Raw genomic sequence first — 15,204 nt, 5'->3', positions numbered from 1 at the left:
AGATTAATCTATTTTAATTTCTAATTCAAGTCTTAGTTTTCAGTTTATTTAATATTTTCAATTGCTTCTAAAAGTGTTACTAGTTTTTGCTTGGTATTCGAAGACGAAAAATTGACTGAATACGTAAACCACAAATTATTCTAAAAATGGCCTCTCAAAAAAAGCAAGGAGAGCGAGTTCTTCCAGGTATGGTAGAAAAAAAGCTTTATTTGAGTTTGCTGACCTGTTAGTACGCTCGACAAGAAAGCGTCGCCAATTACCTGATATGCTTTACTATGATGAGAACACCGATTCCTATGTGATGCCTGATCACAGCCAGGTGTCTATTAGCTCTAAAACACCCAGCCAATCTTCCTCAATGAACTCTGATCAAGTTGCGAATCTACAAGGAGAGCATGCTCGCGAACTAAGGATTCAAGAGTTAATGGAGTCTAAGCTTCATCATATCCGAAAAGAGCAGCGTAGACAAAGATATCAGAGATTACAATGGATGCAAGGTACTTTTGATTTACTAATAGCTATTTTCTTGGGTGTACTTGAAGCTAACATCATAAAGATTATCAAGAGTGGGATAAATCAGAAGACCAAGACCAATGGAATTCAGATAATGAAACTTTTGGTCCAGCTGAGCAAGCTTCAGCAATTTTAGATGCCCTTCGATTTTCTGAGCAATTTATGCAAGTAGAACAAACGTGAATGTTAACATGATGTTGCGAGATTAACAGCTCAAGCTTTCTGTTTGTAATTTTTGAATAATTTGTAAAATCGTAACATTTATTTATCATTTTCGACAAACTTTAGGGCGTTTGGCGATCACCTTCTAATGAACGAACGGACTGGGATTAGGAAGCTAAAGCAACAAGAGAAATAAAGTTTTATTTAATTTAAACTATAAATTAAATGAATTACTTGGATTTTTCATAAGGAGAAATATTCGGAAAGGGATGAGCTTCTGTATTGAATGTATATTCGGTTAGGGCAAGGACAGAGGGATCATCTTCAAATAGTAGGTATAGGTATTTTAATGTTTCGGCAAACCAAAAAGATTCAGTTCTATCTTTATGATTAGTTATGCCGGTAGTCTCGACGTTGTTTAAGCAAGTAAAAGCGTCTCTTCCTGGTAATCGAGAATGCTTCATAAAGGCCTGGAAAATATTCCATCCCCATTCTCTGTAAATTTCTTTACCAGTGATCCTGTATAATATAAAAAGACTTTCAACAGTTTCAGGTCGCATGAGATTGTGTCGGTCTTGACTGAAAGTATACATTTCACTGTCCTTTTCATTATTCTTTTCATGAGTCTTTGTATCCGTAGAAAAATATACAATCTCTGGAGCTAAACCAGTAGCCGTAGATCTGTACATTTCATAGCAAGTTCTACAAAGCTCTTCTGACAGTTTCACAACTTCATCCTGATGCTCGCTCCACTGAGGACTTTCTCTTGCAACATTAAGGCTTGTACCATTTGTGGCACCCCACATGAGTGTACCGGATAGGAAGCATACCAGATGGTCCATTTTTGGATGTTGTTTCTTATTTAGCCCTTTCGGTAATTCAGCTATATAGGTATACTCTTCGTGGGTCGTGCGATTGACGAGATGTTTCATAATTCCCTCTACAGCTATATTGTAAGCCTCCCGATATATGGGCACTTGATCCTTCAGTTGAAGGCTTTGTTTCAAAAGATACTCATAATATGAGTCACCATGCGAGCCAAGTCGAATGTTGGCACCAATATACTTGCCTGTCTCCAAGTTAAAACTGATGGGGACCAGTCCAATATGCGACCAGCTGGGATCATTTAGTAACATAGTAGTAACTTGGTCAGCAGCGTCCCAATACCTGCGATCGCCTGTTAAGTAAGACAGATAGCGTAACTCCATCTGAACAGTACCACATTCAGAAGTGCTAACCATGTAGTTTCTAGTTCGTTTTCTCGAACTTCGAGTTTGAAGATTCAAATTTGCACGAGGAATACCGGTTGTCGTATTATAAGCACAGAGCAATCGGTCACCCAAATCAACAGCCTTTTCTAAATATAAAGGATCCTTTGAAAGATGATGAGCAGATAGCAAGCCACCAAGCATTCGTATTGTAGTTTCAAACACGTTCATTTCCTCATCACCTTGATCCCATGTAAGTGAAGACTTGATCCACTCACGAGCACGCTCTTTCTGATCGTCTAATCCCATAATCATCATGGTGTCCAAGGCATCAATAATCATCCAACCGATGCCTTTTTCAAGGTAATTCCTTCCTGTTTTCTTGATGGGATAATATTCATCATATCCCCATCCAAAAGTTTCATAATCGGACCAACTTTTTTGAAAAGTTTCACGTATAATATTTTGTTTTTCTGCAGCCGGACTTCGAGGTTGTTCTTTCTTTTTGGCAACGTGATTTGCACATAAATAAATTGAAAAAACTAGTAATAGCGTAATTAGTACCCGCTTGAAGGAACCATACTTGAGACGACGTCCTAACATGATTTAGACAAAGTGTTTGAAAAACAAAAAGGAATTATTATATCATAAACAATGTGTATAAAAGGTACAAGAATGCTTGGGTATATTCTTGCAACTTTCGGATATTAGTACTCAGCAAAAACGAATATTCAAAAATGAAATCTCTAACAGTAAACCAATAAATTTAATCATAAAAGCAATTTCCTCTAAAAAGGTGTTTCTACGACGATTGGGTAATTGCTGCTAAGCAGCCTTTTTAAAAAGTTGCTTACGTTGGTATGAACTGTTTTTAGAAAACAAATGCTTCAGTTGAAAGTGACCTCTACCTCCCGTGGAACAACACGTTACATGGTTGTTTTACTACTGAACAAGAAATAAATTTTAATTAAGAATATTAAAAAAGATCTCAAATTACGACTTTGTTGACCAGCTTTTTCGAGTTATAATTACCTGTTCGTAATAATGAACAATGTTTAGTATGTGGAATGCAAACATGGAGTTCTGAATTCTTTCAAAAAAAAAAACCAGTTCAAAGCTTGGAATATAATCCTGAAAACAATCATTAATCCTGTTTACTTTTTGTTCGTTTAAAAACCCATTTTCTCTTCGTCTTTTTACAGAACTTCATTTGAATAATTATTACTTTAAAATTTGAGAAGGATACAATCGGTTAAAAAGATATTTCAAAAATTTGCTTGTTTTCGATCAAGATTAACGGAGAATATTTCTAACAAAAGAAAAAGCATCCGCTAAGCAAGCTGGGACAAGTGCTTCTGTACTAATGTTTTCTTTTAAGAACTGAAAAGGATAAAAAATGGACTAACTTTCATGAACCGGTTCAAAAAGAAAGTGTACTTACAACAATCCTGCAGGATTCTCATGTGGAGTGAGAGTAGCATGAGCTAGCAAGGCACCAGAGATTAGAAAGAGAGACAATAAAAGGCGGCTAAAAGGGACCAAGAAGATAGTGACCATCAATGTCAGAGAAGAGATGGCTGACACGGTATACCTATATTTCACCTGTATGCTTTCATCGATGCTGATGTCTCCAATGGCATATGCTATAAAGCTAAGAAAAACGCCGACCATCAAAGCTAGTAAGGAAAAAGGGTACCAAAAGAATGTAAACAGCCAGGAACCACAAAAGAAAATTGCATAGTAAAAGGCATATTTTTGGAAGTTATACTGCGTTCGAGGGGCAATGGCGTCTAAGCGTGGTAAAGAGACCTTTCCCATCCTGCAGTATTCATCACGCGAAGCTGTAGAGATGACTCGCTTGCTTGTAGATATAGAGTCAGGCCCTAATTGATTAAAAGCTTTACGTACTCTATAGCGAAAATCCATTTTTTTAATATTTGGGAAAGGCAAGACGAAGATATCTGCTCACTGGAATACATTCTTGTGTTTGTTTACATGTTGTACTTCGTAATTACCAATGAAATGTAAACAAATAGACAACCCATGTAATCTTAAGGAAACAATAATTGATTACTCTTTGATATATTTAAATAATTCCTCAATGAACTAATTTATAACCGTATATATGCTTTCTAATATGCTTACAATTTGTTCAGACCATCAATCCACCTTGCTAATACAGTTTGCCTGCTTTGGTTTTCTATTGGTAGGTATTTAACAGCTAACCTCCTGGTTTAATAATAAAATAATAGACTACAAGACTTTTGAAGGTTCCTTGCCTGATACATAAAGTCCTAGTAAACTTCTAATAAGCTAGTGCACAATCAATTGAACAAAGGGGTAGAATGCTCAGCAATGTCCTATTAATCTTCTAATTATATTTACTTTTTTACAAGTTAAATCATCTTTTATGGAATTTGTAAATTGAATTTTTTTTGATAATTTTACTTCTTGATATTGTTTATTTACTAAGCCAATGCAACGATATGATATATCGTATTCATGTAGTTTATTTGATCAATCTTTGAGGTTCTTTATACCGCCGTTCCCTTTGAATAACTGGCATTTTCGGAATGTTCAGTCGTTATTATTTGTTTTTTCTATTCGTAGGCGTGTGCATAGCATGGAGCGCATCTGATATTGAAATCTTCCGAATCGTTGACTCGTTGAAAACGATCTTGAAGAGAAAGCTTACATTTTATGAGTTGTTAGAAGTATCGCCAAAGGCATCCGTCAAGGAAATTAATAAAGCATATAGAAAGAAAAGTATTCTTTACCATCCTGACAAAAATCCCAGCACGGGAGAACTCTACACTCTTTTAGGTTTAATTGTTAATATCCTACGAAATACGGAGACGCGTAAGCGCTATGACCATTTCTTGAAAAACGGGTTTCCACGTTGGAAAGGAACTGCTTATTTATACTCTAGGTACCGCCCTGGTCTTGGAGCAGTCCTTATTTTGCTTGCAGTGTTCATTTCATTTGCCCACTTAATGATGCGCATATTAAGTGTGAAACGACAGAAAAAGATGATGCAAGATCATATTGATTTGGCTAGACAGTATGAACAATACTCCAACACTGCTAAAGGATCTAAGCGTATTGTCACGGTGCCTCAAGGAAAAAGGATTTACACGGTGGATTCAATTACAGGTCAAGTGTGTATTTTAGACCCCTCTTCAAATATTGAGTATTTAGTATCTCCAGAAGCTGTTCCTAGTGTGAAATTTTCTGATATCTTACTATATCGGGTTCCTAAATTCTTTTTGCAAACCCTTGTCCTTCGCTGGTTCCCAAAAAAAGACCATCCGGAAGAAGCAGACATAGACTCTTACAACGAAGAGGAGAAATCAGAGACCAAAAAAGAGGTATTAGAACAGCAAACTAAGCCTGCCGAGAATACGGCGAAGGCAGGCAAACGTAGGGTCAAACGTCGTGCTAACAGAGTTCCTCTTCGTAAAAACGATCAAACGACAAATAATTAAGTGATTATTATTACGATTTCATATAAATTATTAGAATATTGTTCGAGAACTATATAGTCTATTTTTTAATTGGCATACGCCTTGTCGGGAGACAGATGGCATGCTCGACTTCAGGGAAATTTGCTTTGTCATTGAATGCCAAAGCGTACAAGCCTAAAGAAGAATGCAATACGTCCGGAAATTCCCCAGGAATTTTTGAAAACCCTCCAAACTTGTGTTGTGTTTGACACAGTAGAAAACTCTTTACATCTTGTTGAGAAATAAATTGGGATGCCCCTAACAATTGCAGCGAACCTTGAACCCAGTAAGAATAGCAAGTATCATGGTCTTTGTTTGTTCTTCCATTAAATCCGCCAGAACTCTGCTGTCTATTTATTAACCATAAAAGAAGCCTTTTCTTGTCGGGAATATAATCTTGAAATTCATACGGTTTAGTAACCGAAGTCTGATCCAAGCCCAACTGTTTCTGAGTAGGTATAGAATTCACAAGCAATTTTAGTGATGCTAACGCACAAAACGTTGCGCCTGCATGAGCCTCAGCATAGGGAGTCAACGAAAAACCTCCTTCATAGTTCTGACATTTTTGGATGTACTGAAGGGATAATTTCGTGTGAGGAAAAGAAATGTTGAGTAGAGTGGCTATTGTAGTAGCTAGGTATAACTGCCGCATATCTTGGTCGCAACACATTGTTGAAGCTGTACTTTTGAAGTGACCACCCGGCAATTGGCATAATGAAAGAAATTGTTCAACAGCTTGTTTATCAATTCGAGAAAGATTATCACCCAGTAGAAGGAGATTACTAATAGCAAAGCTAGTAGCTGCCAATTGAGGTTCCTGTTCATTTAGGATTGGAGTACTTCCTGTAGCGAATCCCCGAAATCCTGCATAGCTTTTTTTAGTTTCTTTAGAATATAGTAAAACATAATTATTATAAATCCATTCAATCCACGATTCTCGGTCTTCTTCGGAAATCTTGTCCAATGCATTAAGTAAATCCAATCCAAGTAGACAGAAAAATCCCAAAGCCATTCTTTCAGAATCATGTTCCTCATACGGATTTGGTAGCAGAATCAAATGTCGCTGAAAGAATGCCACATGTTTTGATACGGTTAACTGCATATACGTTAATTTCTCAACAGGAGCGATTAGATGGCTATGGAATAATTTTTAAGTTATTTCTTTCAAATGAATGACTAGAAAAGTCTATATAAATATGGAATCCTTTTTTCCTTGGCAACATTCATTCAGGAATTTTAGGAGAGTCCGTCTCGGTGAATTTCGGTGTTCTCTGTTATAACACTTACCGAAAAACTTGGGTCATCGGTCAAGTGAATAAATGAATTCACCGGTATTCTTTCTTAGTATCCTTGAAAGTAGCTCAGTACAAAACTTTCTGGAATTTGTAAAAAAGCCATGTCGGACCCTTTTTTCACGCGTCCGGAACATAGAAAGAGAAAAGCAAGGAATGCAGCACAAAAAAAATCTACTGCCAGTAAAAAAAAGCCACAAAATGAATCAAGAGATGAGGATTTAGCATCTATATCTTCAGAGTCAGATATTGAAAGAGAACAATACGATCCTGATGAAGAAAATGAAGATGCTCATGAAAATGCAGCAGAAAAGCGATTGCGAATTGCCAAAGACTATTTAGACCAGATAAAAAATGAGATTGGTGAAGACGTTGGCTTCAATGCAGAAGATGTGGATCGTGAATTACTTTCTGAGCGTTTACAAGAAGATGTTTTAGAAAAACAAGGAAAGATGTATTTAAATTATGCTGATCGTGTTGAGCCATCGATTCAGCATACTTGCACACAACTACGTGGTCGACACTCGAAGCCTCTTGTTGGACTAATTATGAAGGAGGAATTTATATACAGTGCTGATAAATCGGGATTAGTTCAAAAATGGAAGATCCTTAATGAAGATAGTGAAGGTGGCGTTGATTCTTCATCGAAATTGAAGTTAAGGCCCGTTCGTTTTTCTATTCCCCAAGGTGGAGACCGGGATCATGTGGCAGAAATTACATGTTTGACGATCAGTAACGATGGCCGGTGGGTGGTGACAGGTGGTCTTGATCATCGCATTGTTGTACGAGACTCTGAAACTTTGACCGCTCAACATTGCTGGAAGCATCATCGAGATGTGATATTAGCTTTGGCATTCCGAAAGGGAACAAACGAAATGTTTAGTGCATCAGCTGATCGTTCTATCAAAGTATGGTCTTTGGACTCTATGAGTTATGTCGAAACCTTGTTTGGTCATCAAGATATCGTTTACGACGTCGATGCCTTCTCGCAAGAACGCTGTATTACAGTTGGTGGTCGGGATCGTAGTAGTAGATTATGGAAGATTGTTGAAGAATCACAGCTTGTGTTTCGGAGCGGAGGCAATTCGATTAAAATGACGGGCGGATATATGGAAGGTAGCGTTGACTGTGTCACTATGGTGGATGAAAATCATTTCATTACTGGTAGTGATAATGGTGTTATCGCCTTATGGTCTTTACAGAGAAAGAAGCCAGTTTACACTTATCCTTTGGCACATGGATTAGATACCCCGTTAGCTCCTGAACGGCACTCTGCAGAAAAAACACCATCGGAGAGCAGCACACCACCACAACCTCGTTGGATTACTTGCTTGAGAGCTTTACCATATGCGAATTTGTTTGTGTCTGGTTCGTGGGATGGAACGATTCGTTTATGGAAAATTGCTGATGGACTTCGTTCGTTCGAACCGGTTGAGTTGGAAAGGCCTTTGGCAACAAAGAGCATCATAAATTCCTTATCACTTTCGATTCAAGGAAGAAAAGGACATGAACAGTTATTGGTTTTGGCTGCATGCGGTCGAGAGTTTCGCTATGGTCGGTGGAAGAATATCCGAAATGTGCCTAACGTTGGCTATATTTTCCAAATTCCGTTACAATCGGCTTCAGCTTTGCAGACGTCCAATGGAACTGCATCAGCGTAATTATAAAAAAAAGGGCGTAATTTAGGTACTGGTTTGTTTTGTATTTTTCTTCACACAAAAAAAGAGCTTTCTAAATATCTCTACAATAATGTATGGATTGGAAAATCGGTTGGATTGTTAATGAGTACAATAAATATTTTTTGTATGTTTTTAACGGGACAGTGAAGAAAGGTTATATGAAGAGGCAGATATTTGTAAATGTTGGTATATATGAGTATAATTCAATGTTGTATAATGGGTTTGTTGTATCCTTCTGCACTTTGTTTTCAAGGATCATTGTCAAGTATCGTTTTATTTGTCTTCTTTCCGAATGTATAGACACGGAAATCATGTACAATTTGTGTTTCGAGATGCATTCATTGCTGTTTCCATAATAGCTCTGTTTCTTTTGGTCATACTCCTTTGAAATATAGAGTGGTTTAGAATTAACTAGGGAAAACACAAAGACATTCTATTATTTTCATTTCTATCAAATTTAAATTTTGTTTTCACTTACATATAGTATTTGCCATGAATTTTTTTTCTTTGTTAATATTTATTACCGAATTTTAACGAACGCTGTAATGCTGCATTCCATAAAACATATATGTGCAATGTCATCTTCCGCTCTTCATAATCAGAGTATGATGACTTCACATAACCCCTGTATTCTTTGTTGTAGTCCCAGACAGCTTACGCTATAATGACAACTCAGGATTGGTATTTAAACTTGCCAAGAACCAACATCTTAAAATACCCATTAATTGGGCGGTTAGGTACAAATTTACAAAGAAATAACAATAAAGGAACGCAATTTTAAATAGAAAATTTCATTGAATAGTAGAAAATGAAATTCTCTCTTTTGTGGGCAGCAGCCTGTGTCTTACAAACTGCAAAGAATCAGCTTTCTTCTGCTGCCGTTATTGACACAAATGACGACAGTGGGAAATCTGTTGTTATGGGATTAAAACATAGTTATTCCCGAGATGATTCTGCAGATTTTGAAAGAACTCGTTTCTTGTCGAAACGAGATGAGTCAGGTTATCCTCTTTTGGATCTAGAGTATACTAATACAGGAAGTTACTTCGCTAGTATCATCATGGGTGAAAAAAAGAAAAACTTCTCCTTGACACTCGATACTGGTAGCCCTTATACTTGGGTAACCGCGAATAATATAACAGCCCTTGATCCTTCCGAGTTCAGTCAGGTGGAAATGGCTCCAGGAAAATCTACATCTGAAATACAAAGCATTTGCAGTAACTATACTTGCTATGACTTTTCAGACACCAGTGCGAAGATTACTGGTAGCAACATCATCGGTTTCCTTACTGGATATGGTGATAACACCACTGCTATTGGTTATAACATGGTTGACAAGGCTTATTTTGCTGGATTAGCTCTTGACAACTTCACTTTTGGTGTCGCCACTCGTGAATACGATTCCCAGCAGATTAGCGTTACCCCCGGTATCATCGGTTTGTCTCCAGGAATGACCATTACTGGTGTTACGTCGAACAACCGTGCTGTCGCTTATTCACCTCCTACTATTGTCGAACAGTTGTATACTTCTGGCCTGATCAATTCCTATTCTTTTGGTATCTACCTGAATGAACAAGAAGGTGAATTGATCTTTGGTGGTTATAATAAAGCAAAGGTTGACGGTAATTTCCATTGGTTGGACATCTCCGGTGAAAGTAATTTTTACTCTGTATTTTTGGAGAGTTTGAGTTTGCCCGATCCATCCAACCAACAAAACTCAAAGAAACTGACTTTTGAGAAGCGCGATTCTAGTTTACAAGTCAACCAAAACACTACTGTTGATACTGGTACCGTCTTGTTGTACATGCCCGACAATGTTGTTGAGGGTATTGCTGATCGTTACTCAGGATTCATTAGCAGTCAAGGATACCCAGTTGTTTACTGTAATTCCTTTTCTGATTCTGATCATGTCCAGTTTAACTTCCAAGGTGATGCTTCCTTCCAAGTCAGTATAAAAGAATTAGTGATTGCTCGTGAACCATACCAAGGAGATGAGGTTTGTTACTTGGCTTTCGTTCCAAGTCCTGATACTTGCATCCTTGGTCAATACTTTTTGCAGAACGTTTACGCTGCTTACGATTGGGATGCCCAAAAAATCGGATTTGCTAATCTTCGTAGCAACGCCACCGGTTCTGGCGTTGAAGTTTCTAACATCGCTTCCGCTTTGAGTGGTGTCCCAACTTCCAAACCCCCTACTACTCCTGCCGCGGATGGTCAAAGCATTGGTTCTTCTAGTGTTCCTTTAACCGGTACACCCGGCGCCAATAGCACATTGCAAGAAAGTACTAGTGGAACTGAGGAGTCTATTGCTTCGTCTTTCGGCAAATACGGTCTGTATTCCGTGTTTGCAATGATGAGTTCTTTTTTCTTTGTCCTTGTCGTTATGTAAATATTCCTCCATTTCAAAAGCGAATTTTTGCTTTTAAGTCGTTCCTTGCCTTTCACGTTTCTACGATCAAAACGGAAAGTATTTAACTCCCAATCTATCTATTATGTGTTTAACACTTGTTATCTTTACTTTATATATATGTAGTTACTCCTCTTCACTTATGAATCCTTGCAATTGTTATATTACTTTTCTATATTTGATTATCGTTTGCTGATATTTTAAGTAATGTGTGATATGTCGAATATTTTTTACTCTATATTACTTCTTTTCTTTCTTTTTTTTTGGTTTTTGAATAGTTAAATACGAAGCAGCTTTAAAGAATTGAATAACTTTTAACAATTAATACCTTCCTTTGTCTTACGAGCCAAAAGAAATGAAGTCTTTGTAGTTGGCTTCTTACCTTTATAGCTATAGTCAAAGAATTGAAGTAGATTGAGCAGCATTTGGAGCTTTCGTTTAAGGATTAACAGAACGTTCGACCTTTAGACGATTTAATATTCGCTTCTGTACATGATTTTGAGTAGTGACCAAAAACCTTACAACCAACCAGATTCTTGGTAACAGCCAGCAACTCGTGGTGACTTGCTGTGCAAAAAAAATTTACAAAAAGAAACTCATATTTTTATAGATATACAATATAATTTATTTATACGCTACGAAGATGTCCAGCCATTCTTTAAGTTTACATTCTTATAATGAAGTTGAGATAAAGCAGTTTCAAAAACACCTGATAGATTTCTATGAAGAAACAAAGCGCGTATTGCCATGGCGAAAAAAAGGATGTGATCTTCCCGCAAAAGATGCTCCTTTAAACGAATGGGAGACTCCTATACAGCGGTTGTACGAAGTGTTGGTGTCAGAGATTATGTTGCAACAAACGCGTGTAGAAACAGTAAAAAGATATTACAATAAATGGATGGAAACGCTTCCTACTCTTCAGGCCTGTGCTGAAGCTGATTACAATACACAGGTCATGCCGTTATGGTCAGGTATGGGATTCTATACCCGTTGTAAACGTCTACATCAAGCTTGTCAGTATCTAGCTGGGTTGAAACCAAAGGAAATCCCTTTGAGCGCGGAAAAGTGGTCTAAAGATATCCCTGGGGTTGGACCTTACACAGCTGGTGCTGTATTAAGTATTGCTTGGAAACAACCTACTGGAATCGTGGATGGAAATGTGATCCGTGTTTTGAGTCGAGCGCTTGCCATTCATAGCGATTGTAGCAAAGGAAAAGCTAATACTCTTATCTGGTACGTCTTTAGATTTATAACAATCTTGGTTACTAACTCGATACCAGGGAACTAGCCAATGCATTGGTGGATCCTGAGCGCCCAGGCGATTTTAATCAAGCATTGATGGAACTTGGCGCCATCACCTGTACTCCTCAGAGCCCTCAATGCTCGACCTGTCCTGTTTCGGATATCTGCAAAGGCTATCAAGAACAGATTGTTATCTCAGACAAGAAAAAATTAAAATATGATATTGAAGATGGTGAGTTACATTACAAATTTTTTAGCTAACAAGAATATAAGGGCCCTGTAGTATTTGTTCAACAGACCCTCCATCCGCTGAAACTTTGCAAAACTGGGTGGTAAACAGGTATCCCATCCGACCGCAAAAAACAAAGCAGAGAGAAGAAAGGGCTTTAGTCGCCATATTTCAAAAGACGGATCCAGAAACGAAAGAAAAGCTATTTTTAATTAGAAAGAGACCAACGGTCGGTCTCTTAGCCGGATTATGGGATTTTCCAACAATGGAATATGGAGAAGATGCCTGGCCAAAAGATATTGAAGCCGAATTCAAGAGGTGTCTAAACTTATGGTTACAAAAAGAGAACTTATGTGTAAAAAAACATCAGTCACGTGGAAGATATCTCCATATATTTAGTCACATAAGAAAAACAAGCCACGTATTTTATGCTATCGTGACTCCAGAGACGAAAACTAAGGAGGACTTTTTTTGGATATCTCAGTCTGATTTGGATCATGTAGGTATGTGTGAACTTGGACTTAAAAATTACAGAGGAGCCTTGGATTTAAAAAAGAGGAAGCTTACTTCTTTGTCAAACTTTAAGGCTCCCACTCTTATCCCGGCTAAACAACAAAACGTGAAAGCCGAAGCTTAAGGCTTTAGTTTCTTCACTTCCAATTCTTCTTTCAGTTCTTGCATTAATTTTTTTGGGAAGTATTCTCGATTCCATTCGTCAATTTCCCCTCCTAATATCTCTGTGTTTTCGGGAGTGAGAAGAAGTGTTCCTCTCTTTATCTGGGCATTCTGAATAAGAAGTTTTGTTCCTAAATTCGTGTCCAGTTGGATTCCTGGAATTGATTTCCATTCCATACCATAAAATCTTTGTCCATTCGCATCTTCTAACACCAGTCGACACATACACTTAAAACCTTTTCCATCAAATATGGCTTCTTGCGCCTCAGCGATACCGCTGTCGTCGCCTTCTTTGTCTTCTCGATCTTCTTCGTCCACTAGCCGAATAATTTGCTGGCCTTTTAGTTTTTTCCGTTCTTCCAGTTGATTCAGATATTCGAGCTGGCTTACGATGCTTTTCCCGATTTCCCTGATCCTAACCACTTGTACCAATAACGGGTTGGAAAGTGTAATATTATGCTGGTTGGAAATATCATATGATGCAGCACTTGCTCCAGTTGTAGAACTACGAATATCGGACGCTATAAAAAAGGGTAAGATTAGTTCGATTGTTATGTTCTCTCGAGCATATTTTCTCTGATGAACAAGGTGATTTACGACCAACGACAGCCAAGAATTCTTTAAGGGAATCCCTCTTTGTTCCATTTCTTTGAGTAGCAACGTATCCGTCATTTTTGCTTGGTTTCCTAGCGCTTTTCAGTTAAGGGTAAGCTACTGTCGGCGTTTGATTTGAAAACTTTTAATGAACCATTGAATCACAGATGGCTACGGCGGGGGTAGTCTATTTAATTTTTTCTTCTTTTTGAATGACCTGTCTGTACAATAAGTAATTTATCTCAAGTCGGTGTGTCGGCTCCACTTCTATGCAAGTTAAAATTAATTAAAGTAAATTTCTAAAGCATAAATGATCTTAATTTATAAACAGTTTAACTATTTTAGAAATAATTTCTAAACATTATACAAGCTATAAGCAGAGGATAGTGATAAATAAATACCGTAACGCTTACAAACTCGTTAAAGCGTGTTGTTGAAATTCGCAGTCACAAACTATACCTTGAACAGAGCAACAAAACTTTCGTAGACAACACCAATTTGGGGAAAATGGCACTCAAGGAGTATCAAGTCGTTGGCCGTAAGGTCCCAACTGAACAGGAACCTGTTCCTAAGTTATACCGTATGCGTTTGTTTGCTCCTAACGAATCTGTCGCCAAGTCTCGTTACTGGTACTTCTTGAAGATGATTAACAAGGTCAAGAAGGCCACTGGTGAAATCGTTGCCATTAACCAAATTCACGAACCCAAGCCCCTTCAACCTAAGGTTTTTGGTATCTGGATTCGTTATGACTCTCGTTCCGGTACTCACAACATGTACAAGGAATTCCGTGACACTACCCGTGTCGGCGCTGTCCAGGCTATGTACCAAGACATGGCTGCTCGTCACCGTGCTCGTTTCCGCAGCATCCGTATTCTCAAGGTTGTTACCGTTGAGAACAAGGAAGAAGTTCGCCGTAGCTACGTCAAGCAACTTCTCGATCCCAAGTTGAAGTTCCCTCTCCCTCATCGTCGTACCGGTACTCTCGGCTTGGCTGGCAAGAAGGTTTTCGCTCCTCACCGCCCTACCACTTTCTACTAATTTTTTTGTATGGTTTTCATAGACACAGCAACTGTGTGTGTTATATAAAATACAGTTCCTCAACATATAAATGGGTTAAGTCAGGGCATAATATCAATGATTTTAAAAGTAAGGATTACTTCTGTTTATATTAGTTGTAAATGATAGTAAAAGCGTAACATCAGGAAAGTTGCTAAGGTAAAAATATCTGTCTCGTACAAATCAAGGAGAAGCATGGTTCGACTATCGTTTGACAAGGAATTCCTATAGACGCCTACCTATTTATGAAATTTGAGTAGTCTATGCCATTTAAACGCTACGCTTTCACTTGTTTAATCTTACAGTTTATTTATTGTTCTTGTATATTTTCGTTGGTCGATACTATGATACCCCAAAATACATGTGTATAGCTAGACAAGTACAGACGCTGAAAGTCTTTCGGTTCATAGTCATTAAACAAGTACTGTAGAATGCTCAAAGGATGCTAGAAATGAATCCTGATGTACATAGGTCATGTAGGAACTTTTAACCACATGTTTATATTTGTTCAAGCACAGTTAATGAGCATGGTTAACAACAAAATCAAAACAATTCATATCCGTTTCAAGGTCATGAAATAAACAGAATAAAAAGTAAGGACATTTTACCACAACCTTTCATTTGTTTTTTTTTTATTCTAAGAC

At 37.7% G+C, this 15,204-nt stretch overlaps 10 protein-coding genes across 10 annotated transcripts; 6 read left to right on the top strand and 4 right to left on the bottom strand.

Annotated features, from left to right (window-relative positions):
* Positions 1-146: 146 nt before the first annotated feature.
* Positions 147-696, top strand: SOCG_04846 (uncharacterized protein; the record flags this gene model as incomplete). Its single annotated transcript, XM_013163993.1, has 3 exons — positions 147-186; positions 231-497; positions 557-696. 3 exons carry the CDS (start codon positions 147-149, stop codon positions 694-696), a joined length of 447 nt encoding a protein of 148 aa, XP_013019447.1.
* A 209-nt stretch (positions 697-905) lies between these two features.
* SOCG_04845 (mannosyl-oligosaccharide 1,2-alpha-mannosidase) lies at positions 906-2,486 on the bottom strand (the record flags this gene model as incomplete). Its single annotated transcript, XM_013163992.1, has 1 exon — positions 906-2,486. The coding sequence occupies one exon, from the start codon at positions 2,484-2,486 to the stop codon at positions 906-908; it is 1,581 nt and encodes a 526-aa protein (XP_013019446.1).
* Positions 2,487-3,097: 611 nt separating this feature from the next.
* Positions 3,098-3,854, bottom strand: SOCG_04844 (rab GTPase binding protein upregulated in meiosis II). The gene has a single exon (XM_013163991.1). The coding sequence runs from the start codon at positions 3,807-3,809 to the stop codon at positions 3,321-3,323; it is 489 nt and encodes a 162-aa protein (XP_013019445.1). The 5' UTR covers positions 3,810-3,854; the 3' UTR covers positions 3,098-3,320.
* A 602-nt stretch (positions 3,855-4,456) lies between these two features.
* On the top strand, positions 4,457-5,368 carry SOCG_04843 (DNAJ domain-containing protein Erj5; the record flags this gene model as incomplete). Its single annotated transcript, XM_013163990.1, has 1 exon — positions 4,457-5,368. One exon carries the CDS (start codon positions 4,457-4,459, stop codon positions 5,366-5,368), a length of 912 nt encoding a protein of 303 aa, XP_013019444.1.
* A 58-nt stretch (positions 5,369-5,426) lies between these two features.
* On the bottom strand, positions 5,427-6,488 carry SOCG_04842 (geranylgeranyltransferase I beta subunit Cwg2; the record flags this gene model as incomplete). The annotated part of the gene is made up of 1 exon (XM_013163989.1): positions 5,427-6,488. The coding sequence occupies one exon, from the start codon at positions 6,486-6,488 to the stop codon at positions 5,427-5,429; it is 1,062 nt and encodes a 353-aa protein (XP_013019443.1).
* A 203-nt stretch (positions 6,489-6,691) lies between these two features.
* SOCG_04841 (U3 snoRNP-associated protein Rrp9) lies at positions 6,692-8,472 on the top strand. Its single transcript, XM_013163988.1, has one exon. The coding sequence runs from the start codon at positions 6,783-6,785 to the stop codon at positions 8,337-8,339; it is 1,557 nt and encodes a 518-aa protein (XP_013019442.1). The 5' UTR covers positions 6,692-6,782; the 3' UTR covers positions 8,340-8,472.
* A 492-nt stretch (positions 8,473-8,964) lies between these two features.
* SOCG_04840 (aspartic protease Sxa1) lies at positions 8,965-11,111 on the top strand. Its single transcript, XM_013163987.1, has one exon. The coding sequence runs from the start codon at positions 9,166-9,168 to the stop codon at positions 10,744-10,746; it is 1,581 nt and encodes a 526-aa protein (XP_013019441.1). The 5' UTR covers positions 8,965-9,165; the 3' UTR covers positions 10,747-11,111.
* Positions 11,112-11,407: 296 nt separating this feature from the next.
* On the top strand, positions 11,408-12,872 carry SOCG_04839 (adenine DNA glycosylase Myh1; the record flags this gene model as incomplete). The annotated part of the gene is made up of 3 exons (XM_013163986.1): positions 11,408-11,997; positions 12,045-12,238; positions 12,280-12,872. The coding sequence occupies 3 exons, from the start codon at positions 11,408-11,410 to the stop codon at positions 12,870-12,872; spliced, it is 1,377 nt and encodes a 458-aa protein (XP_013019440.1).
* Positions 12,869-13,582, bottom strand: SOCG_04838 (uncharacterized protein; the record flags this gene model as incomplete). Its single annotated transcript, XM_013163985.1, has 1 exon — positions 12,869-13,582. The coding sequence occupies one exon, from the start codon at positions 13,580-13,582 to the stop codon at positions 12,869-12,871; it is 714 nt and encodes a 237-aa protein (XP_013019439.1).
* A 336-nt stretch (positions 13,583-13,918) lies between these two features.
* SOCG_04837 (60S ribosomal protein L20) lies at positions 13,919-14,657 on the top strand. Its single transcript, XM_013163984.1, has one exon. The coding sequence runs from the start codon at positions 14,012-14,014 to the stop codon at positions 14,540-14,542; it is 531 nt and encodes a 176-aa protein (XP_013019438.1). The 5' UTR covers positions 13,919-14,011; the 3' UTR covers positions 14,543-14,657.
* The last annotated feature ends 547 nt before the right edge of the window (positions 14,658-15,204 follow it).

The sequence above is a fragment of the Schizosaccharomyces octosporus genome (genome assembly GCF_000150505.1).
Source record: "Schizosaccharomyces octosporus yFS286 unplaced genomic scaffold supercont6.2, whole genome shotgun sequence".
Classification (NCBI taxonomy): domain Eukaryota; kingdom Fungi; phylum Ascomycota; class Schizosaccharomycetes; order Schizosaccharomycetales; family Schizosaccharomycetaceae; genus Schizosaccharomyces; species Schizosaccharomyces octosporus.
The sequence above is the reverse complement of the archived record's forward strand: the minus strand, read 5'-3'. Positions and strand labels throughout refer to the sequence as shown.